General features: G+C 45.1%; 2 protein-coding genes across 2 annotated transcripts in view; one reads left to right on the top strand and one right to left on the bottom strand.

Annotated features, from left to right (window-relative positions):
* The window catches only part of EPDR1 (ependymin related 1), a 28572-nt gene extending 25392 nt beyond the window's left edge, over positions 1 to 3180 (bottom strand). Inside the window, exon 1 of the mRNA XM_072329907.1 lies at positions 2906 to 3180. Coding sequence (XP_072186008.1) covers positions 2906 to 3126 — 221 coding nt within the window. The 5' untranslated portion in view covers positions 3127 to 3180. The remainder of the gene's footprint in view (positions 1 to 2905) is intronic.
* Positions 3181 to 3967: 787 nt separating this feature from the next.
* Positions 3968 to 13249, top strand: SFRP4 (secreted frizzled related protein 4). Its single transcript, XM_072329013.1, has 6 exons — positions 3968 to 4605; positions 4707 to 4787; positions 4874 to 4939; positions 7383 to 7581; positions 10437 to 10500; positions 12097 to 13249. The coding sequence occupies exons 1-6, from the start codon at positions 4068 to 4070 to the stop codon at positions 12283 to 12285; spliced, it is 1137 nt and encodes a 378-aa protein (XP_072185114.1). The 5' UTR covers positions 3968 to 4067; the 3' UTR covers positions 12286 to 13249.
* Positions 13250 to 25232: the final 11983 nt, after the last annotated feature.

Below are 25232 nucleotides of genomic sequence, written 5' to 3'. Positions count from 1 at the left end.
ACAAAGCTGTCAGTGGGGTTTGAGGTTTAGACCTTGGTAGTGGCAGGACTTAATGCAGTGAGGGCACATTCAAATCTGAACCCATGGTGAGACCTCAGCTTACAACAAAGCAAACACCTGACACCCAATAGTAAAGCTGAGCTGAGATCACCACCTGCTCTGTGAAGTGTTCAGCAATCATGGTCTACAGAGGGCTGGACAGGAGCAATGTGCAATTCACACACAGAGGGAAATAACTCTACACAGGAGACAATAAAGAATTAAAAATCGCTATATGTTCAACAGGTACTGTGACACAGCTCCACCTAAGGGCTCCAGGGAACCATTCCAAGCACTCTCAGGTCACATTACTGGAAAACTCCGTTGGCATGGCCTCTTCAAAGTGGCAATTTCTACTCATTAAAAATCTCCTTTTGTTTTCTTATTTCCTAATATCAGTTGGCTCTCAACAACACCCACAAAGACTGTCCATGCCCTTATTGCCCTCAAATTTCATCCTAACGGGGGAAGATAGGGTGGGACAAGGCACCCTGGGGAAAATGTAAGGTGAACAGTGAGATGCAGAGTGTAGTTTAGGCTGGATCTGTAAAAGAAGTTAAAAAGAAAGTTTAGTAATGAATCCTGCTGGAATAGGTTCTCCAAAAACCTCAGCCTCAGATCAGTAGTTAATTAAGCTCCAAGGAGCAACAAACGCAGTCAATAGCACTGCCCACAGGAACACCAATAAGCTAGCTGAAACAACCACACAGTGGCCATTCAGGCCGCCTGAGACCAGATGAGAGAGGACAGCCTCTATCAGCCCAGCAATGGGATGCTGGGTACTCAAGAGACAACTGGTGGGCAAAGAAGTGATGATAAGGAAGCACTGATGGGCTCTTTGTCTTATGGCTACTTTTCAGGAGTTTAACCAGAACATAGGGTTGAAGTAGGTATGAAAACGCAGCAAAGCAAATGACATGAATTAGAAACATACATCTACACGGAAAACTGAAGTTGTTAGGTTTTCTGGTGGTTAGGAGCCTGCAAACCACTTGACACAGGCAGATTTTTGTTCGCAACGTGACTCCAACAGAGCTGTGTTTGATTGTGGCCCACATTTCTAAGATTCAGAAAACACTGCATAGATATTTGGTCTTTGGCCAGTCTTGATTATTGCATCTTGTAAGAGTAAATGTAGCTGTGAGTAGTCATACTGAAATTTCCCCAGGGACAAAGAAAGCACTATTTTTCTTGATGCTTTTGTAGTCACTGCCTCAGTGTAATTCTCCTTTTCTTGCCAACATCAGAGTGGGAGAGAAGTTATTCCTCCAAAGGCAAGATAAATCCTCCCATCTCTAGCTTCTGAAGGCTTTGACTTATGACTCACAGTGTCCGATGTGAACTGAAGCTGTGCTCTCAGCCTCAGATCCGACCCAACACACGCTAAAATCAATGGGAGCCTTTCCACTGACTCTGGTGGAAGCAGGGTCACACCCTGCGCAGACGAGAGCCATTCTCCTAACAAAACCACCCTCTGCTTTTGGATGGCAGAAAGCGCATCAAGTCTCAGAATGGTGGGGATGCCTGCGGTCAGGGATTGTCTGCAATGATAAAACAATGCAGGCAAAAGCAACAGAGTGAGTGGCCAGCACACCTGTCTGCATCGCAACCCTGTGCTAGCACTATCAGCCCAGACAAAACAGAGTCCAGAGCAAATATTTGTCAAAAATGTAACGAGAGCGGATCTTGGCAGAGGCCAAAATCTGGCCCTGAGTGGAAAATGTAAAATAATTAGTCCATCTTAAAATGAAGTCTTCAAATAAAACAAACACGGGCCTAGAGAAATGAGCTCAGTGCAGCTCAGAAGCTAGAGAACACTTGCATCAGGCTTTGCAGAGTAGCTTTATGCTTGTTGAATGCGCAGGTCAACACAAGTCTCCTGAAAGAAGGGGTGCAGAAGTATGGACAGTGTCAGAGTGCATTGTACATCAGCAGAACACCTAATAAACTGTATCCCGCCTATAACACTCTTCATACAATTCCTATTTAAAACAGTGAGAAAGGGGAAAAAAACTAACTATGGGGAAAAGTGAGTTTTTACAATGAGTTTTACTGATGTAAAACTGTTTTGAGGCTGTCAGAGAAAGTAGTGAGGGGAAGCACTTCCGAAACATGAAAACACTGAATGTGTTGTGTTAGTAAGGAACTGTTTATGGGCAGGAAGAAGCCAGGAGCAAAACTGAACAGTGATCTTTTCAGGTTGGATGATACAGCAATTTTGGCTTGCTTTGCACCTTGGCTTATTCCCAAGCTGATGCAGTTATCTGAATAACTTTGGGTGGGAGAGGCAGTGTGGCAGCCCAGTGGGCTGGTACATCTCGGCGTGGTGACTGAGGGACCGGCACACAGGGACTGATTACAGTTTCCGTGGCTCCAGGCTGAGGAGACACAGGCCCTTCTGCAGGCTGCTTCTTCCTGCACTGATCTTCCACCCAACCAAGAAACCACAGCTAACAACAGGGAGGTCCTGCGGGGCCAGGCAGCCTGTGCAGTGTGTGCGAGCACTGAGCACAGGTACCGGGTTCTGTATGCTCAGCCGTGTGCCGCATTCGTGTTTGGAGGCATGGGGAACAGCAGGGAGAACGTGACTCAAGCTTATTTCTCCTAGCTCTAATGGGAGATATTTTTTACACCACACCGTGCATTTGGGGCTTGGGGCGTTAAGAGTAGGACGCAGCACTGCGGACAGCACGTCCGCCCCTGCACGCACCCACACACACACGGAGCTCGGACGCCTCCTGCCAGCCCCTTCCTTCCCTCCCCCCGTGACAAGCCGCCCCCCGCAGCCCCGCCTCCCTCGCGCCTCGGTGGGACCCCGGCCCCGGGGGGCAGGAGGAGGACCCCGGCCCCTTCCCCCGCCACCTACTTCTTGCAGGGGATGAGCGCCTTCCTCTCCTCCAAGATGCGGAGGCGCTGGTTGAGGCCGTCGTAAGAGACAGCGGCCCGCGTGTTGCGGCCCGTGCCGTGCTCGTAGCGCACGCTGCGCCCTTCCCATTGCCCCGGCGCCCGGCACGGCTCGGCCCCCGCCCCGCCGCGCACCAGGAGGCCGCCCAGCAGCAGCAGCAGCCCGCCCGCCGCCAGCGCCATGCTCCGCGCCGCACTGCGCGCCCGCCAAGAGAACGGGAGGGGGGGGGCGGCTGAGGGAAGGAGGGGCGGGGGCGGCCCGCCCCCAACCCAACCCGCATCGCTTGCGCCGGCAGCGCGCTGCGTGCGCCGAGTGTGCCCCGCACGCACACATACGCAAAATGTCGCCTCGGGATCCCGGCAGGGCCGGTGGGCACCGTGTCCCCCCTCACACGCACACACACACACACGCACAAAATGTCGCCCGGTGCCGCCAGAGGGGGTTACACGGGCACGAGGGGGCTGCTGCGTGGAGGGAACGGAATATTTCCCCACAGACGCTGTCACAAAGCTCCCGCTGCCCTCTCTGGGGCACGCTGAAGCCTCTTCCGCAGGGGGCTCCGGCCCGGCGGACTCGGTGGGGGAACGTGGGCAGCGGGACGTCCCGCCAGGCTCGGGGCACGCACAGCTCTCAGCGCACAGCGGCGGCAGAGGCCGGGCTAGAGTTCCCTCTGCATACGCAGCCTGAGGGGCGTGTGGAGAAGAGAAACACCGAGGGGTCCCGTTTCGCAGTTGGCGATTGCTGAGGGGGTTGGGGGCTGAGGAGAGGAACGGGCAACGAGCGATCCCCTGCGCGCCCTCCGCCTCCTCCCGTCCGCACCATAACTTTCCTCTGTGGGACGGCCTGAGGGGAGCGCAGGGCTCAGCCCGCAGGGGACGGGCGCGTGTGCGTTTGTTTGGATTCGCTCCCCCCGCTTCCACGTCCAGGAAGGCGTTACACAGCTGAGAGAGGGGCGCGGTGATGTCGGCGGGGATTACGGTGGTGGAGGTGATGTCACGGTGCCGGCCCGTCGCTCACACGCACGCACACACGCACACCCCCTCCGGCGCGGCGGGGCTGCCCGGGAAGCAGATCGGTCCCACGTCACGCGTGCCGCCGATATAAATGCCGACCCGCGATTTCCATGGCTGTCGGCGCCGCTCCCGACATCGAGTGCGGCCGGACCCAGGGGCGGCGGCGGCGGAGGAGGCGGCTGAGGAAGAGGCGGAGGAGGAGGAGGATGCTGCGCGCCTTGGTGGCCGTGTCCCTGTGGCTGCGGGTGAGCCCGCGGGCGCAGGGCGCGCCGTGCGAGGCGGTGCGCATCCCCATGTGCCGCCCCATGCCCTGGAACATCACCCGTATGCCCAACCACCTCCACCACAGCACGCAGGAGAACGCCGTGCTGGCCATCGAGCAGTACGAGGAGCTGGTGGGCACCGGCTGCAGCCCGGTCCTCCCCTTCTTCCTCTGCGCCATGTACGCGCCCATCTGCACTCTGGAGTTCCTCTACGACCCCATCAAGCCCTGCCGCTCCGTCTGCCAGCGCGCCCGCGACGGCTGCGAGCCCATCATGCGCCGCTACAATCACAGCTGGCCCGACAGCCTGGCCTGCGACGACCTCCCCGTCTACGACCGCGGCGTCTGCATCTCCCCCGAGGCCATCGTCACCGACCTGCCCGAGGGTGGGTGAGCGCCCGGCCGGGGGCGGCGGGGCGGCGGGGGGCGGACCCAGACCCTGCGGCACCCCCCGGCCCCGACCCCCCGACAGCCCTTCTGTTTGCAGATGGGAAGTGGACGGACTTCACGCAGGGCGTGCTGGTGCCGGACAGACCTCCGCAGCCCGAGTGCAGGAGCCGCGGCCAGGGTGAGCCTGGGGGGCCTCCCCACCTCCCCTTCCCGCCCCGCACTCCGTAACCGCTCCGTAACCGCTCCCCTTCTCTCCCACGGAAGAGCGATGCAGGTGCAAAAAGACGAAGCCTACGCTGTCGACCTACCTGGCCAAGAACTACAGCTACAGTAAGTGCTGCAGGCTTTGCCCTGCTCTATTTCGCACCCCTGTGCTTGCTCCCACTCCAGGCCCCATCTCCAAACCGCGGGTGTTGAGGCTTCTCCATCCAACACTTTTCACGGACAGCAATGACCAACACGAAGATGTTGGTCACCGTTTCCCACTTTTCTGGGTAAGAGTGGAATTTCGGTAGCTTATGACAGGACCAACAGGTCACCCCGCAGGAACAGTGCTTGCTGCTGCAAAGGGCACTCCATTGAGTGTGGATGAGCGTTGCCCAGTACTGCTTAGCCAGCTCCTGTGCTTGTCCAGCAGCTGGAATTAACAGATTTGTTGCCCAGATAGAGCTTTTAAATGTAAACAAAGCCGCAACGAGGTAAAACTTTTTTATTACTTGTGTATATTCTTGTACATGCTGGCCAGAGCTTCATCTTGTGGGGAATTGTCACGGGTTAATTGAATTCAGTGACAATTTGCAGCAGCCAGGCAAGGAGTTGGCTGATAGTTTTCGTGTTGCATGACATTGTGGCTGGACAAGTAAGTATTCACTGCACCCCATACCCTCCTATCCCATCGATGGGCTTTCTGCTGCTGGGAGTCAAGAAAAACAGTAGTTAACATTGGTTACATACCAGCTTAAACATCTTTAATGTCGACAGAAAAATCCCCGTTAACAGTGAATTGAACATGCAGTAGTAGGCTTAGCAATTTATGGGCTTTTTCTCAGGGAAAGGCTGTTTTTTGAGGGAAGCACTGAATTATCTTGCAATAGAGATGTTATAATTAGTTGATTCCTGTTTATCTGATAGCAAATAAAGCTTGTAGTTATTGGCTTCTTTGTTACTACATGGGGAAAAAAAATCCAAGTTACTTTGGTGAGCAAATTGAGCAGGCGGGTTGAAACTGGGTGATCTTTGAGGTCATTTTCAACCCAGGCCATTCTATTTTTCTATGTTTCTATGATTTAGCTTAGATAGGATATTGCAGACTTTCTTATCAGGGCATTTTGGTTCATTTATATGATGTATTCTTTTAATGTAACTCCTTAGCCTGTCTTGGTATGCCATAAGGATGTGTTAAGGTGGGACAATGAATTTTCACACTGGTCTGAAGTATATGTAAACCAAGTGATATAAAATGATTGTTCTGACATGGAATGCAGGTGTTAGCCATCCAAATTCTGATTGCAAGGGCTTCAGTGGGAGAGTTACATGGATAAAAACTGCAAGTTGGATTCCAAAATTTAGATAAGATTGAAGGGTTTCATTCCAGTGAGTTTGTGAGATCAAGATTCTGTTGTTGAGAGGCAGATATTTATCCAGCCTCCTCTAAAATAGATAGGCATGTTCCTACGGAAGATGGATTGAGAAATGAGAGAAGGGAGAGCAAGTTGCAAATAAAAACCACATTTTCCTGAAATGCTTTAAAGTAATACGTACAACAAAACGTATTTCTAGCTGGTCAGAGCTTTTCTTAGGTGTCAGCTGATTATAGGCCCATAGCTGTTTTGATAGGTGTGGTTTTAAAATGTTCTCAGAAATCATTCCATACTTCATATGTCTTTTGTGCTATCAATATGAAACCAACGTCTGCATTCATGTAAGTCTCTAAAGCTGAAACTCTATTTCTTCTTTGCAGAAGAATGGTGTGACCATTTGATAATAAGACCCTTCCTACTTGACTAGGGGCGAAGTCTCTAGTTCTATTGCTCCCATCTGGTGCTCAGCACAGGGCAGTGGCAGATACTCCCAGGTTGCTCAGGCTCAAAGACAGTCAGGTATCAACATCAGAGCCATCTGTAGAACTTTTCCAAAGCCTTGTGGATGCTTCTGCATTCAGGGTCAGCATAACCTCATTCAGAATTTATTTTATATGGGAATGCTACTACTGGTACATAATCTGATTGAAAAACGAAGTTATTAAGTGAGTACAGCATGGAAATCCCAACCTTCTTCACTTCTAAGTACTTGTTTCAAGTCTTCTTCAAGTCTATATTTAAGAGAAGACGTAAGTTACTGGATGTGACCTATGGTGAAATGACTTTGCTATTGATAAGTCTGTATGCCATCTATGAGGTTAAATTATTCATTGCTTAATTGGAAGCAGCAAGATAGGGATGTAGAACAGTCCAAATGTGTGTGAGGAGTTGCTCTCAGCTGACTCAAAAGAGCTGCCTGTGCTTGTGATTTCCAGCTAGGTTGCCTGGCCTGATCTGGCAGAGTTTTAAGCACATGTTTCATTTCACAGTTGTCAACAGTCCTGCTGAAAACCAAAATCGGGATCAGTCCTCTGTTATTCTAAGCCACTGTATGTGCCCACACATGAAGAAAGAGCTCTAGTTTCACAGCCAAAACAACAGCTTTCAATTTAATGTGTTTTATTTAATTTTAGGTGGTGTTTAAACTTCTGAGACTGTTTGTTGTTCTTACGCCACTGTTTTCATACTTGCAGTCATTCATGCGAAAGTAAAAAGTGTGGAGAAGGGGAACTGCAATGAGATAACGACTGTGGTTGAAGTAAGAGACATCCTGAAGTCCTCAACGCCAATTACTCAGTCCCAAGTGCCTCTCCTGACCAATTCATCCTGCCAGTGCCCACCTCTGCAGCCGAAGCAGGACGTCCTTATCATGTGCTATGAGTGGCGCTCCAGGTGGGCACCTGCAACGTGGTTCAGTGTGATGGGAGGGACGGAGGGCAAAACATTTCCCTTTCTGGTCTCTTGGCAAATCTGTTGTTAATACTACACCTCCATGTCGCAATTACCTTCACTATTATCTCTTTCCACTTTGTTAATCTTACCTGTAGCCCACAAATCACGGTTTTGTTGAGTGCTGATGGCCAATTGCTAGGTGCAGTGGAAGCAACTCCAGCTCTCTGTGACTGTTCTCTAGGGCTGCTGCAAGTACATGCTACCAGCCCACTGGTGGTCTGTGCTCATAGAGTGGTGCAGTGGCTCAGAGTAAAGCACAGTTCTGTCCCGAGGGAGGGGATGGGAGTCCACAGGACACAGCCCTTCTTCACTGGCCTGTCTAGGCTTCGGATCGATGCCATCAGTGAGATGTTTCTCGTCCCACAGCTGTGCTGGGACCAGCCCAAGCTGCAGCCACTGGAACTGTGCCTCCCGGATGGCAGATGAAAAGTAAATAAGCTCGGAGCAGCTTGCCAGTTCTGCTGTATGATTAAAAGTCAAAACAAAACTGACTTTACCAGACCTTTTCTCTGGCAGTCAGCCTAGCCCCAGGCATGGAAGGAAATCCAGCATGCTGGTCTGGAGGAGAGGAAGCAGTGGACCGCAGCATGCTTTTCTTTTTGGGTTTTTGAGGCAATGTCCCATCCATTAGCGCCTTAAAGTAATGGTAGCAATGATACCAATAGGACAGCTTGTGGTGTGATTGGTACACGTGCCTCCATGCAGTGGGGTCAGAGGTAGGGTTGTTTGTAAAATGTACAGGCTTTTGTATATGGCTGCTGACAGAACATACAGAACATGTGCAGCTGGAAGGATCGTGAAACATCTATGTGCAGAGCTTAATGGAACATATCCATATTTTCAACCTTTTTTTTATGTAGATGTTTTAAAAGGGCTGTACAGGTGTTTCTAACACATTGCCATCTGATACTTTATTGTTATAGCTCTTTGGGGGGGGAAGCTAAGGGGCTCACAAGGTTTTTGTTATTACAAATATTTTATTATTTCAAGTATTTCATTATTACAAGCATTTTATTATTACACAACACCCTGCCACTCCAGATCTGGAAGTATTTCACAAAGATTAATTTAGAACCCTCTAGCTGTGTTAGCTTTGTTATGGGGAGGTGCTCTGGGCCATGTGGAAATAGCATGACTGAGATTGCTATCAGATTGCTCTGAGCTGCAGGGCTTTGCTGGAGTGAATCCTCAGCAACATTTCAGAATTGAAAGGTTCTCATCATCTTCTCTTTTACTATGGAGAAAACACAACAATTGCTAAATATTTCTTAATGGTTTTTGATTTCATATAGATTTGCAAAAGTAGAATAAGCTTTTTTATGTGTTTCCTGTTGAACTCAACAGTATATAAACAGAAAATTTTGAGTTACAGTAACGTTTTGAATGCCAGAAACAAAGTGGGTGGAAGCTGCAGCCCTCCTGAAGTCAGTGGCAAAGCCCCCATTGCCCTTAGGTAGGATTAGGATTTCACTCACTAATGTGGTTTGAACAGCAGTTATATCAGGTGAACATCATGTCATGGTTTCATTCATCATTCTGTGGCTGTAGCTTCAGTCTTATCTGTATCTCTCTAACCTGCCCTTAGAAGAAAGATGAATTATGATGGTCTTGGTTCTCCAGGGCTTGCAGTCACTGTGGTCACTTTCTTGTTGGGCTGAGTGGGCAGCCAGTGAGTAAGAGCAGTGGGTGGCAGCACTTGGTTCTCCTTTGGAATTAGTGAATGCGGCTCATGGACACTGGGGGAGCCAGATCCTGCCACACAGTGTGAATTTCACCTGCCAGCCAAGTGCTGTGCAAGTTGTGTGCCTTTATATTTTTGTTCTGATGTCTTCACCAACACTGATGTCTATGGGGAGTCTTCTAGCAGTAGGGAAATAATACTGGAGCATATTAAGTCCCAAGATTTAAATAAAAGAAAAAAGAAGAGAGAAGAAAAGAGAAAGAAAATATTGAAAATAGAAATCGCTAGAGAAAATACAGAAACCCCGGCATCCCTCCACTATAAAATAGTTGTTTCAACCTTGGTGTTCAGATGGTGTGCTTTAGAATAAGCTCTCTTAGAATCTCTGTAAGGCATAGATCATTTAATAACTACACTTCTGTTTAATTCATATTATAGTATCTAGACTCAGTATTTTCATACAAGGGATGGCCAGAGTTCATTAGTAGACAAATACCAACACCCACACTTGTTCCAACTTCACTTTAAAACTCTCATTAATTACATGTAACACATAAATAATGTAACAATTACATATTAGTAGATAGCAATGGAGACAATTATAAATGATCAGGTAGTGTTACCATTTGTCAGAAAAGCTGTATTAACTAGTGCATGTAAACCTAGCTTTTTTTTTTTTCCATCAAAGAAGCCAAATGCATTCATACAAATACATTAGTTTAAACTGCTTGTTTACACACACACATTGGACATAAGCAGAAATGTATATGATAAAGGCATTTAAACAGCTTCATAGGATGTTACCCAACTCATTACATTTCGTTAACAGCAATCAAGGCAGGACAACTTTCCCCCTCAGGACAGTGGCAGATGTGGACAAAAGGCTCAAAATGTTTTAAGTACTACTTATGTACTTTGGCTCTAGAACATGAAGAAAAGTGGGTTTTGGTTTGTTTTCTTTTTTGATAGCCTGAAATACATTTCTGCGCATCTTCCCGTATGCAGAAACTATCAACACCTGCTAATTTGTTGCAGTATCAAACAATGGTAAACCATCTGGAATGACATCTCAGGAATCAAAACCAAAACTGTCTCCTTGTTTCTTGATTTTCAGGTTGATGCTTCTTGATGGATGTCTTGTTGAAAAATGGAAGGATCAATTAAACAAAAGATTTAAGGTAAATACAACCAAAGAAAAGAATGTTAATATTCTCATTAGAAAGCTAAACTCCGTTGTAGATTTTTCAGCATTCAATAATTTGCTTGAACTTTACATATGCAGAACACCTCTGAGTATTATTGTTTTCACTTCAATATTTTTAATACCTCCAAAAATCAGATTGATTATTTATGCTTAGAGATATATAAATGTAAGTGGAAATCTGAAAACTTCACTCTCTAAAATATTACTTCTGTTTTATCTGCCAAGTGTCCCTAGGTAGGATGTTGTCTGGTCTTTGTGTGAACTCATATTACAGCAATGGCTCTGAGAATTGCCTTTGTATAGCTGCGTAGTGAAGTAGCTGTCTGGTGATAAGCAGATGAATGTAGGGTCTGTACTGAGTAAGAAGGGTAGTTAAAATCCACTGCACCTGATGAAAGGGCTCTGATACATTGAAGAGTGCAGTCCTGAGACACAGAGTACTCACCAGCTACATCCAGATAAAGGCCTACTGCAGGTATTGTGCTTTCACTTGCTGCTTTTAAGAAACGCTGGAGGAAAAAGTCTAACCCTTGTTATCGCTCCCTGCTTGTAAACTCTTTTTAATATAGAGACAGTGTCTGACTCTTCCTCACACCTGTAGAGATGAAAGAGATTTCTCTAATTCAGAAAAGGTTTCAGAGCATTAGAGACATACAGGGATATGTACCTTAATTAAAGTCCACATGTAGATGATAGAGAGGAGGAAAAAGGTTGCATATTTCTATTTGTAGAAGCTTTTAGATTACAGACCAACTTCTTTCAGGTGTCTGTACTTGATGCGTTTATCATTCCCCTTTGTCCTCACTTTTAATACTGTAAAATATATTGCAATTGCAGATTAGACCAGGCAGGATTTGAGAGATTACCGACATATAACTTGGATTTTTGAAATCCCATAGCTGTAAACTTAATGACCAGCTGCTGGCACATGTGTTTTAGTGAGCTTTTTACACTGTTTTGTGATTTCTAATTGTAGCTTTAATCCTGTTTGGACATTCGTTTTCAGACAGTCAAAACAGATACACAGCTGCAAAACAGACTACATCTCAAAGCATATGTCCTTCCTTCCTCCCGATATCAGCAGCTCCCTCAATTAAATCCTCACTTAAACATGTTTGAGTGATACACATTTAAATGCCTGCTGATAGTTCTTGTTTGACAAAGATGTCTGTGATGACTCTGCCTACGTGAATATTAGCCAGTATGGAGCTGGGTGTTGCAGTGGATTTGTTTAAAGTCCATCATTTGTCTCTGAAAACTTAATCCAACATTTATCTTGAGTTACTGATTAAAATGAATATTTTGAGCTGTCTCTGGACCACGAAAGACATCTGTTAACATAACCACAATGTAGCTGGTCTCTTTTCTAGCCAGGCTGGGAGTCTGAGTAGCAGGATCAGTGCAGAGAGATCAAACAAGGAACATGTGGCAGGTTCCCACTACGGCCAGCTGTTACATACTGAGCCTGACGGCCCTGCAGGACAGAGCACAAAGCTGTTGAGATCCGTGGTTCTGGATAGATGTAATTATTTATGGTAATGTCTTTCCGTCTTGTTCTGCCTTTCCACAGAGATGGGAACAGAGACTGCAGGAACAAAAGCAGCGAACAACCCGCAGTAAGAATCAGAATGCAGGACGCAGTGGTCGGAGCGGGGCCCCAAAGCCATCAAACAAGAACACCAACACACTGGTCAGCGGCCCCAAAAAGGCCACTAGAACGAGAAATGGCCAGAAAGAAACGAATGCTAAAAAAGTATGAGTGTGACATTTCTGGAAAGAGGAGAAAGATTTTTCTTACATGATGAGGGTCACAATCTGGCTTGACTGGCATGTTTTATTAATCCAGAACTCATCGATTTAGAAACTCCATTTCTACATAGACATTTTTGCTGCACTTTACTTGTAAAGGTTTGCTTTTCCTTTCAAGCCAGTGCAAGCCACAGAGTGTAGGTTTGCACTAATACGTGGTAGGCATATTCAGGCTGACTGAGCTTTATCTTAGGGCTCTCATTTGCAATTCTAGGTAGAGCTGTCTTGGCTGCTAGAGGTTTTAACTCTGTCCCTGTTACCCTGCCAGAGGTTGGGAGGGCTGCACAAGGCATCTTTTCTCTGCTCAGAAAGTGCACTTTGCAGCTAGGTGTGTTAGTTGGCAAGTTACTCTGTGAGTGAATCTGATGAGCTGAGAACCATGGCAGCTGAGGAACAGCAGAGGGCTGTAACTTCTGGCAGACAGCTGCAGTGACTACTACAGCTGCTGTGGCTGAGTCTATCTGCTGTTGGGAATCACAGCTCTTACTCAGAGCAATCAAAAGCATAGTTTACCAATAAGCATCTGGGTATGCATTATGTGATTATTTACTTTTTATGAGTGCCAGAAATATGCTTACAGTGTTAGTTTTTGACTTTGTGTAGCAAAAATGCCTTGAAAGCGAACTAATTTTTTTTATTATGATTATCACTGTACTTCAGGCTGCCTTCTGTTGTTATTATTTCAAATATATTTAAACATCTAATTGAAAAAGATCAGTATTTTTTAAAGGGACAGATTAAAGTGAAGCAGATCTGCAGAATTCTTAAGAATAACGTATGTTTGCTGTAATATATCTTTGTTACAAAAACTGGAAGCGTTCCTCTAAACATAACTGACAGCTACTGAACTGTATTGCAAAAGAGGGCTTTGTGTGCCTCCATGTTCACGTGGATCATTTTTATCATTTGATACCAAATAAACAAATAAATAGACTAATAAATAAGAAAGATGATTTGTCTCTATTCATTGCCTTCTGAAAACAACTGGCTAGGTTCAGTTCTGCTGACTGGAAAGACATGTTTACCCTGCAAGCTGCTGTGAACAAAGAAGATGCTGATATTTATGTACAGAGTTTTACTGACCTGTTTAGCTACGTGAGATATGAAGGAAGCAAAGGTGATACAAATCTAATTAACATAACACAACACCAACGTGGCATTTATGCTGTTCCTGCCCAGGATTTACCTGGATATGGCAGTATGGCTGGCACAGTCTGATTTCTGTTAACAGAGAAGGAGATCACATTCACTGACATTGTGGGAGCTCATGATTGATACATTAAAGAACTTCAGGAATTCCTACAGCAAAACTGAGGACTAGATTTAGTGTTTCTGATATGTGTAAAACAAAACTGATATTTCTAAAATAGAGAGGGTCCACATCAGAGAAAAATAACTGGCTCTGTGTAGGTGAACATAAAGAGTTTAAACCAATCATGTCAGTACATTGATTTATATCCTTACCTGAATTCCAGTGCAGTTTGCATAGAATAGGTAAAATATGCTGGAGTGATTTTGGTAGTTTTGAACTGTTGGCTAAAATAAGCAAAGGTCATCATAGGAATGTAGGTCTTTCCTACTAATTCTGGGCAGATGTGAAAATTTATCTCTACAAAATATCTGCAGAATAAGAGGCAAAATTTAATCCAGGTGCCAGAAATGCTGAGCATATACTGGATTCATTGGCTATAATGAGAACTGTGTGTGTTGAACATGTCAGAAAAAACAGACCGTAAACTTTGGTTCTCAAACACAGGCTATAGGTAAAATGGAATGAAGTGGAACATAAGAAACAGCAGCGAAATGAGACAAAATTTCACTGCAGGTGGCGACATGAGACAAGTTTGGAAACGATGATTGAAGGAAGCATGATCTAGAAGATAAATACGACTGGAAAGGTTCTACATTTTTCTATTGTGTAGCAGTTCTTAAGCTTTGGTTTCCTGTTGATGTCAACTTGAAGTATTCCAATAAATATGTATAAAGGTAACTAATCAAAATCGATCACAGTCCTATCAATGTGAGACTGAAAAAACAAATACAGAAGCCATGATATTTCACTTTAACAAGGTCAAGTGGTGAATATAGCCAGGCATGATGCTTATTGAATGAACCCTTTGCAACAGCTAGCCAGACTCCATGCCAACTTTACGTACTATTTTTCAACTGTTAAACCTTATTTTTTTGTATCAGAGAAATGAAATGCTAACATTATTTTCTAAAGAGAATTTTGTGTTCCATTATGGAATAAACTTTGCTGCACCAAGCCCGGTATTTCCAAACTCCTTGACATTTTCATATATGCTTAATGCTGACTAAGCTGACTTTCATTCTGGCATGGTAAAGATTCTGAAGAAGGAAAGGCAGTACAGCAAAAAGCAGGGAATATCATTGTACAAATGTGCAAGCAGGGGAAATAGATTAATAAGGTTTTCCCAAATCCATTCTTTCTGGTCTTTGGTTGGTTGGTTGGTTGTTTTTGATGAAGCCATAAATCAACTCGATTCAGTACTAATATAACATGACACATATTGAAAATCCCTTATACTTCTTCCTGCAACACGAAATGCTGGCTGAATGCAGACTCAGATCACCCCCGTCCTCCAGCCTGCTGCCCTTACCTTTACAAAGATGTGGGGCAGATGTCAGAGCAGCAAGGGCTATTCAAGCAGGTCCTGCAGACCCGCATGGCCAACTCACTGCTTCTCTCTACCATGTGGCAAGAAGTCAGACTCAGCTCTCCTAGTGCACATCTGGTGTCACGTTAGGGCACCCCAGCACTGCAGTCACAAAACCTAGATTCAGCAGAGTAGACAAGTAGACTATTGACGGATGAAAGCAATTACTGTACCTATTTACAGCTAGAATATTAGCAAGCAAAAAACTGTAGCGTCAAATATATATATATATTTTTTCTCAATATTACAGCTGCCTTCATTATGAGGGTCTTGGCGTTTGTTTTTTTTTTGTCATATAAAATAAAAATGGCCTGGAACATTGAACAGATGTTTCTAGTGAGTGTCTTGCTAGCTCCCGCACATATGTGGCCAATTCAGTAAGAACTGCCATTGAATATTTTTACTGAATGTTCTAACCTCAGTTCCAAAAGGAATGAAACCTGAAAAAATATTTGTTCTAATTGCGAATAATTGGCTTCATTTTAGAGAGTCACTGTCAATGCAAGTCAGAACTCTTAGGAACCACATTAAAAAAATACAAGAAAAGCAAACCAAGAACAAAACAAAGCAAAACATAACGTTGCCTCCAACAGAACTTGAATGACCCGGTCACTTTAATTCAATGCAGCGTTGTAATTTTATTACTTTTGTCCAGTCACTGCATATAACTGAGAAATACTTCCTGGACAAACAAAAGGAAGATTTTCTAGTCCAAAATACTCAAACAGCTCTTAAACTATGATGTTCTTTGCCGTTGTAACCTAGATTTCAAATGAATGGAACCTGAAAAAATATTTATTGCAATTATGCACAATTGACCCACATTTTTGGGTTGTGCTTAGTAGCTGAATGTAAAAGCACATCTGAAAATGTTTCCTCAACCACATCTTTCTTGTAAGCCACATCAGCTCCAATTGATTTTGTAAATAAACACAAACACATCGGGATGACTCAAAAATTGCTTTTCCGCTGATAGTAGAAAGCAGTAGCTTACAAGAACCTGCAAATGAGTATTTTGTTTCTATAATGGTTCATTACTTCTAATTAAATATAATCGAGACCCTGTAGAAACACTACATTTAATTTCACTTGCTGACATTACATTTCCTGTAACGTTTCTGAAACTGAGTTCCAGCCTTATTACAGGGTGAAACAAGATTTTGAGCTTGCTTTGTTGGATACGCAGGAAATTGAGGGCATTCCAAGTAACCTGTTAATGTCAGACTGGCTCCTGTTGTGACTGACAACAGTCTTCTGGATCAAACTATAGAGTTGTAAGCGCAAAGGAAAGCACCAGAACAGGAGGGCAATCTTTTTCTCTAGATGAGAACACTGAAATCAAAACATAAATGTGTCTTGCATACAAAATGTCATATATTACCAATAGAAGGTTCATGGATATATGAGTGATGAAGAGATGCCCCAAATAGGCCAAAATGCGGGTATTTTGCCTCCTTCTAGTTACAGTATGATGAAAACTTTCATTATTAGGTGCTAAGATGACATCTGCATTTATTCTCTGAGCAAACTAATCAGAAAGCTAATTATTCACTCCCAAAGCCTTGTGGATAAAGCGAACAGATACTTGCAAGACCTGACCTGCCAGTGTTCCAGCAAAGGAAAACCAGCACAGCAGTACACAACCACAGGCTTATTGACTCCATCTTCATGGCAAATAAAGCTTTCTTCTCAGTTTCCTTATTTTATTACGCAGAAATGAAGTACAAATACTAGAATAAGGCATACTAAGGCTTCTTAAACAGTACTGTGAAATGTAGATCTTGCTTGTTTATCATTCTAAAGTGAAACAGATCTTCAGTATAATCTTAGAGTCAGATTATAATTTCATTAAAGTTCCTAAGCAAGGAAATGTTTGGTCTGTTATATAACTAAACATGCCCCGTGGTTCCAGTTATCTCCTGCTGGGATAAATATCTGAAAGATAATCACGTTATCTTTTGTTATTGCTGGAAGAGTTTTGTCACATTTCTGCAACACCTAATTCTACAGTGAACCACAAGACATTTTCTAAATACATGGCTGTGACAGTCACATTCTAGCCACACCATGTTTGGGCTGTGACAACCCCAGGCAATGCTACAGGCTTAGGGCATCGTGGCTGGAAGACTGTGTAGAGAAAATGGACCTGGGAGTATTGGTTAATGCTCAGTTGAACATGTGCCAGCAGTGTGCTCAGGTGGCCAAGAAAGCCAATGGCTTGTATCAGAAATAATGTAGCCAGCAGAAGCAGGGAGGTGATCATCCCTCTGTACTCAGCTCAGGTGAGGCCGCACCTCAAGTATTATGTTCAGTTTTGGGCCCCTCACTACAAGAAAGACATCAAGGCCCTGGAATGTGTCCAGAGAAGAGCAACAAGACTGATGAGGGGTCTGGAGGGGTCTTGTCAGGAGCAGCTGAGGGAAGTGGGGTTGTTTAGTTCAGAGAAGAGGAGGCTCAGGGATGAACTACTCACTCTGCAACTCCCTGAAGGGAAGCTGTGGTGAGGTGGGGGTAACTAGCAATAGGGCTAGAAGAAATGGCCTTGAGTTGTGCTAGGGGAGATTCAGATTGGAGGACCAGGGAGGTGGTACAGTCATCGACCCTGGAGATGTTCAAGAAAACTTGAGATGCTGGAGTACATTTCTCCTGAGCCTATAACTGAAAATGCTTTTCTATCTCATCACATGTGCTCAAACACTTAGATATCATACCTATTGTGTGACATGCCTACAGTAGCATAACATTTAAAGAATAATGCAAGTCAGTCTAGATTATGAGTATAATGCCTAAATGTTGAGATAAACTATTGGAGACAAAACAATCTGCTAAAATATTGACAGCTGCCATGCTTCTGAATGAATGACATTCTGATAATTCTGTAGAAGTCTGTATCTCAGCTGGTCCTGTAAAAATAAATAATCTCGTCTAAATTTTCAGCTTTATATTTGCCCTTGTGGTAGATAAGCCACTTAACTACAGCAAAGATCTTAGGAAATAACATGAACTGACATGTCTGAAATCATCCTATTCAGGATTCGGCCTTTCCTGGGACTGTTTCTTGGCTAAAAATATAACCCAAAAGATCCAGAGCACTGGAATAACATGAGGAAGAACAATTTTAATTGGTTTTTGAAGTAAAAAAAAATGAGCCAAAGAACATATGGCAGTTCTGAGGAATGCTTCTCAGAAGTCAGTTCACTGAGGTGAAATATAAATTCGACACAAATCAAAACTTCCTACCGGCTCACCTCAAGTAGAGTTTATTGCAATAAAGAAGCTGTAGGTGAAAATGGGCCACCAGGAGAATGCTCAGTCCAACTCCTGCTAGAGGAATGTCTATAATAACAAATTAACAAACGCTCCATCACAACAGAAATATTTGTCAGGAAGTTCTTTAAAACAGCAAGCAATATTAAATACCATAGGAGCAGAAAGGAAAGTGTGAGAAGACTCTTCATTCTTTCTGGACTTTGCATTTATAATCAACTCAATAAAGTAAACTGCTTTAATTGAATGTCATTCCTCAATATCTCAAACTTCAGCAGACGTGGACAGCAAAAGTGAGAAACCATCAGCTACTGAAGGGTATTTATGTTCTTCACAAAAGCCAGTGAAATTAGACTGAGACAGGATGTAAACTCATCAGTTTGTCAAGAATGTGTATTTCAAGATTAGCTGTATATAACGGCTGACTTTATACTTTGCTTCATCTGATCTATTTGAGTTGAGTAAGTGGGTTGGAAAGGATCACCTATACTATTATCCCATCTGTGACAGAAGATGATAAGGGGAAGGATAAATAAGTAATATAATTGTTTGTCAGGGCTCTGAGAGAGTCTATAGGCCCTAAAGCTCACTTGGGATTCACAGCCATGCCATCTGCTGATGATGAGACCTGGGCTTAATCCTAGCCTGAGCTATATTGTACTGCTTGCCCCTGGTTCTCTTTCCTCTTGCCCCTGACAGGACACCTAAGTGGGTGTTGGACCCAGTTCACAACCTGCCTTTCCTGTGCTGCTAATGGACCTTGTTCTGCCAAGATGAGGTGTGGGTGATCCACCAGTGAAGACAGCCTGTGCTACAGTCATCTTTGGTTTCAGGCCTTTTCTTGCCTGTGGAGTTTTCCCACACTTGCTAATGCCTTCTGTAAGTGTTATAACTGCAGCCCAAGACCTTTCAGCATGTCTCCTTTCTAGTCTGCACTGACTACCTCAAGGGTTTCTAACCTTTTGTTTCACCCGGGTTGCATTAAGTAAAGAAGATTTGACTTGTGCTGCATAAAAAAATACATAGGTTCCATTACCAAAAGTAATGTCTCCTACTTATTTTCATACAAACAAGAGCATAACAATACCATTTGAGTTTAGCCAATATATCAAACTGCATAACACTGCTTACCATAACTGAGTCAGCACTACCCTGTGTACCTGTGTACTGGTTTCACCCCAGGCAAATCCAGTTGCACACTGTTGTGACTGATGGGTGAATGAGAGGGGTCAGGCCAGGGTGCTGGAGGGGCAGAGGTGCCACCATGACAGTGCAGAGTGGGGGGCAGCCACAGGGCAGGCTGTGATGGGCTGTGAGTTGGACATGGCTGCTTGAACTATGTCTGAATGCCACCTAGGGAAGAACTGTCATTAATTTAAGCAGAAATGTTTTTCTTCATTTCTGTCTTTGTCATGACAAATGCTTATTTTTGTTTTCAGTTCAGGAGTCTCAATTCATTAACCAGACAGTTGTTGAAAGTGAAATACTGTGAACATTCTCATTCTGTAGAACTACCTTTTCTACAGTGAAAAGGGGCTCTTTCTTCTGTTTTTGATGATGTGCGTGTGAAATATCCCCACCACGTACCATAGGGTGCTGAGGCAGGGCAAGGGGACAGCCTCAGTGCAGTGCGGTGGTTGTTCCTTGGGCTGGCAATGAGGGCAGCGTGTCCTGCTGTGGGGTACGTTCTGTGTGTGGGAGGCAAGGAGGGGATGTGGGAATCTATGTGCAAACTCCGAGGTTCCTAAAGCAGAAAGACAATCATTGCTTTGCTTTTAAAAAAGAAAATGTGTTTATTTTGTTAAGTGATTTTTAATTCTTTCTTCTTTTATTTGGTTATTTTAAGTTGTTGATAGTCCAGTCTTGAAAGAACAGTCTAAACAAAGCATCTGGACTGGATCTTCCTGCTGAAGTTCAGAACTTCTTCCTGTCTGAATCAAAGTCTTGTTGTCCATGGGACCATGTCTGTGACTTCCTTTTATCCCTCCATCCCTCTGGGTAGTGATTATGGATGGAAACAGGAAGGATGGGCTCTTAGAAGCCCTACCTGCCAATAGAAGGATTACCAGGAAATGGAGGATCTGTGCAAATCCATGGGATGGCTTGGAGTTGGGCTCTCCCTCTCAGCTAAGGGTAAACTTACAGGATCCTCGTGCCCCTGCAATGTTTGAGGTACCTGGCAGTTGAGGTCCCTCCACTAGACTTGTCCCGCTGCCCCAGCACAGCAGCTCCAAGGATGTCAGTCCCTGATCTGCCCTCTTCCTCAGGGTTTGGTGAAGAAGAGATGAGAGGACTTGGGAAAGGACAAGGGACAGTGTTGGGAAGGAAGGGCCTTGGCTGTGAAAAGAATAACCAGGAAATGAAGGCTCCACATGAGCCTGCAGGATGGCCGTGAGTTGGGGCTGTCCTGAGTAAGGGCAAACATACAGGACGGGAGGATCAGCACCAGCGTCGAGGTGGCCATTTTGCAGGAGGTGGACGGATCCTGGCTCCCCTGTGGTGAAATCTGGGATGCGACCTCTTCCTGGTTGGCCTGGCAGCGATGGTGAGATGGCCAGTCTGCTCCGATGGAGGTGGATCCACTTCCATCAGGTCGTCCTCCACAGGTGAATCCACCTCCACGGGCTCTTTGCTGCCAGGCGGGTCCACCTCCATGGGCTCGATGTTATCTGCCTCTTCCAGCAGCCGCCTCTTCTTTGCAGGTGGCTGCTCCATCCCGCCCTCAGGAGTCGCAAGAAATAAAAAGTATCTCTGGGACAGTGAGATTTGCTGCTGCCTCTGGCTCTGTCAGCTCAGGGACTGCGGTTGAGGGCAGTTTGGTAGCCATGGCGACAGTATTCTGAGTGCCACGTGCTGGCCCAAACATGGCAGCTGGTAGTTGGGGACTGCGGCCATTTCTAGGAGGCAGTGGCAAGAATGTAGCGAGAGGGTCTGTTGGGGCAGGGGGTTCTCAAGCACCCTGCAGCTGCCTGGGGTGGACCTGTCCTGGTGCCTACAGCAGCAGAGGGGGAGCAAGGGACGCTGACACCCCACAGGGAGAGATGGTCATTAAAAAATGTTGAGCTTCAGCGGTTGTATTGGCTGTCCTTTGCCATCCCTCACCTGTGGGCCTGGAGTGTGAGAAGGTGGCATCTTTTCTGCCCTGGTGCCAAAGGAGAGGGGTGTGGAGGAGAGGGCCTGGCATCCCCTGGGTGGCCATACTGGGACTGCAGGGGGGTGCTTTGGAGGGCCTGTGAGGTCCCTGGGGCCTGGTACTAGGGTTTTGCCCATGGAGGATAGGAAGACTGATGGGAAGGCTGCTGTCCTCAGCCTGTTCTCTCCTTGGCTGTGGTATGAGTGATTGGAGGTGAAGCAACATTGTGTTTGAAACAGACTGTAGGCAACATCTAATGGCTAATCAATATATATTAGTATATTATGCACACCTTAATGATATGTTTTGAAATAAGCCTTAGTATTGCCAACAGCCCAAGGAGAGAGATAATTGAGTAAGGATTTTCTGTAGCAGATGTTGCCAAATTCTCTCATATGACTTACTGGATATTTGCCTAACTGGGTAACATTTGTCTTTGGTACCTAATGCAGATTCCTGAAGGGTCTGCGATAGCATTCACCCATAAGAAATTCTAGTCCGTTTGTTGTATTGATAGAAGGGCCTTAGTTGTACAGACTGATCTTCAGGGTCTGTGCATTCTTTTCTGTCCCAGCTCCTCCATGGAAGTCTGCTTCTGTAGGGATGGCAGGAAGGAGCAGTGCTTATGTTGAAATGGCCCTTTTGGTTTATTGAAAACCGACTGTGTCTTTAGATTCTTACAGTAGGTAGAAGAGCTCTTACAGGGATTAACTGCAATTTAAACCTCAAATGAGTTGTGCAGCTGAATGGAGTACAGGCAACAAGATTTTCGTCATTACTAATTCAATAGGAGAGGATCACATGCACTTAACTGATAAAGTAGAAATTCTCTTCCATGGAGAAACGCTTCCAAGCACTCAAAATTGCAGATGGTGGGAGCCTGATGAAAATGAGGAGGAACCATGAAGACACAGAGCAAAGCTTCTAACAGCATCCAGGAAAAGGCCTCCTGTCTTAAAACTGGCTATTTTTGCTTTCCAAAACTGAGTGATGTTCCTTGGCCACCCAAACTATCAGTGTTAGTAGATGAATTTTTGCCAAAAGGTCCCTGTGCCATTAAAGATCACTTTGTGTGTAGAACTTGCATAAGCCCCATAAGAAACAGTCTTCTGCGATATTGAACATCCTTTTGGTCTGAAACCTGTTTGCTGTGTTATTTTATTTTCCAAACTCTTTACATACTTTGAGGAGAGCACATAAAATATGCATTATTTTGGGACTGGGTTCTGCTCTTGCAGAAGAAAAGTGGCGCCTATTAAAAATGTCAAGCTGTATGCCAGGCACTTCATGTTTTTCAGATCTGATTTTTCTTCTAGGAAATCCCATCTGAGGAGAGTGTAGGCTAACACAGCCACAGGTTTTTGCCACCCACATGAAGGTACAGGACTGAGAATAAATTAATTAGGTGTCATTTCATAGTCTTCAGCTCTGAATGTGTCAGGCAGAGAACAGGTTGGAAGCCTGTTAGCAGCCCCTCCTGTTCTGTGCTGTGGTGTGCATGCTTGTGCTCAGATGAACATTATTTTCTAATTCCTGATCTGCTTGCATTTAAAGTGAATGTAGAAAAAATGAATCCCTCTACATCTTGTCTGCCGTGTGTCTGTATCAGAGCTTTGTGTTCCACTTTTAGGAGTGATGTTTTGTTTTTGAAGCTGTCTTTTCTGTTTGCAACATGCAGATGTAGTTCAGCACCAAAATTAGCTACGCTAAAAAGTAATGCCAGTATTTGCTACTAAAGCATTTTCTTTGATGTTTGAAGTGAATTTGTAGCTGTCAACCTTTCATAGTAAATCTCAATTTGAGCTCACTGTTTGTGAATGCTTTTAATGGGAATACATCATGTATGTCACTTGTATGTGTGATAGGAGAGTGCTGTGTGACAGATGTTAAAGGTGATGAGCTTGGTCCTCAAGTCCTCCTATCTCACCTTATGTTGTGTTGTGTTCCTGAGTTGTCTCTTTGAAATTCAAACAATTAAACTCTAAAAGCATTTCTCCCTGTATGAAGTGTTGAAACTACTGCAGATGGTTTCTTTTGCACTGGGTCCCAGTTGTTTGACTGACTTAAACCTACAGGCACGGAGCTGACGGCCCTTTCTCCTTCCAGCACTGGAATTAGCTTCATCCTGCCCACCCCCTCCAATATTTATTTAGCAGGTCTTGTTCTGTATGTGACGTTTTCCCCCAGTACAGGCTTGTGCTTTTAATGGATATTTAATTGGATATTATATGCCATTTAGGCTGTAAAGACTTTTCTTGGATGTATACTTGCACAGCTGTTCCTATGGATGAGTTACTTAAAAGGACACAATGTGTGGAAAAATACTGCCCGTAAACCAGAGGGGAAACTTACAGAAACAGTATTAAGGGTTTCTGTTCTACCAACTTCTTCTTTAAAAAAACCTTAATAAGCTGAAGCTGAAGATTGGCTGTAGGCTCCATTGATATTTTAACTGTGGGACTTCACAGCTTGTTAAAACTGTCTTGTTTTCTTTCAGATTGCTGCTCATATCCAGTCATTAGAAATGTTCTGAAAAATAAACTTTGGCAGATGCAGGGCAAGTGTGTGCGTCTGAGGCTGTTCCTTGAAGCGTTCTCAGACCTGAAGATTTCTGTTGTCCTCATGGCTGATGAACTTCCTGCTTTTCTGCATTCATCCTGAATGTGGTGTTGTGCCTTACACAAATCCTCCTCATGGGAAGGGCAGTGGAGGGGACTGCACGGAGCTGGGGGCCCCAAATGTGGTGGGACTGAGAGCCTGCTCAGATTCAGTGTGCTGCCAACCAGAACCCACAGATTTCTTTTTGCAGCACTATTCTCCAGCCCCTCATCCATCAGATCTGTGCAAAGAGCCAGGGTTGCCCCATCCCAGGGAATCGATGCTCCTCCCAGTTTAGCATCACGTGAGCACACTGTTATTTAATAGAATGTTCATGTCTTTATTGGAGCCATGGATGAAATGTCACTGGTTCAGAACAGAGGCCTGTGGAATCCCGTGAGCGGCATCAGGGCAACGCTGGGGCCACGGCTGCCCCCCACCCAACAGTATGTTTGGTTGTCATGGGACATTTGTGGGGTCACTGCCGCAGCTCTGTGATCTCACGAGCCACCTCCCTGGACCCCTATAAATACGGGGACCCAGAGCCCAGAACCTCTGTCTGTCTTCGACCAGCGCCTTCAGAGCCAGAGAGCCTTCTGACAGGAGCAACTTTTGAATTCCCTTCCCACCTGTGGCGAGAGCTGTGGAGGAGGGAGATGGATCCTCCTCCACCAAAGAAGCGTCGCCTGCAGGAGAGCAGCAGCAAGCCGGAGCCCATGGAGATTGACTCCAAGGACGTCGACGTGGAGCCGATGGAGGTGGACCTGCCTCCTGAGGATGAACCGATAAAGCAGACCACATGTTTGACTTCTCGGTGCTGGTGAGGCTACCCCTGGATTTCTGTGCCCAGCTTTGAGGCCTCTCACTTCAGAATGGCTTCTGAGAAACTAGCATAGACCCAGCAGAGAGCCCAGCAAAGAGAGGCAGGTTCATTGCTGATGGGGAACTAGTCAACAGAAATGTTCAGTAGGTATGAAGATACAACACAAGGCAATAGTCGCAAATGTAGGCTTGGCAGGTTCTGCTTGGATATTAGGAAAAGTGTTTTACTTGGAATTTGACATGGCATGGTAATCTGTTACTTGAATGTAGTGAAATGAGGACGGATTTCATGACATGATCAGGAAAAGCCACTGCAGTCCTGATTGAATGTTTGCATTAGGTCCATGTAAAGCAGGAGACTGGGCTAGATGGTATACAGAGGTCCCTTCCAACCAGCTT

This window comes from Excalfactoria chinensis, chromosome 2, assembly GCF_039878825.1.
Source record: "Excalfactoria chinensis isolate bCotChi1 chromosome 2, bCotChi1.hap2, whole genome shotgun sequence".
NCBI classification, from domain to species: domain Eukaryota; kingdom Metazoa; phylum Chordata; class Aves; order Galliformes; family Phasianidae; genus Excalfactoria; species Excalfactoria chinensis.
The sequence above is the reverse complement of the archived record's forward strand: the minus strand, read 5'-3'. Positions and strand labels throughout refer to the sequence as shown.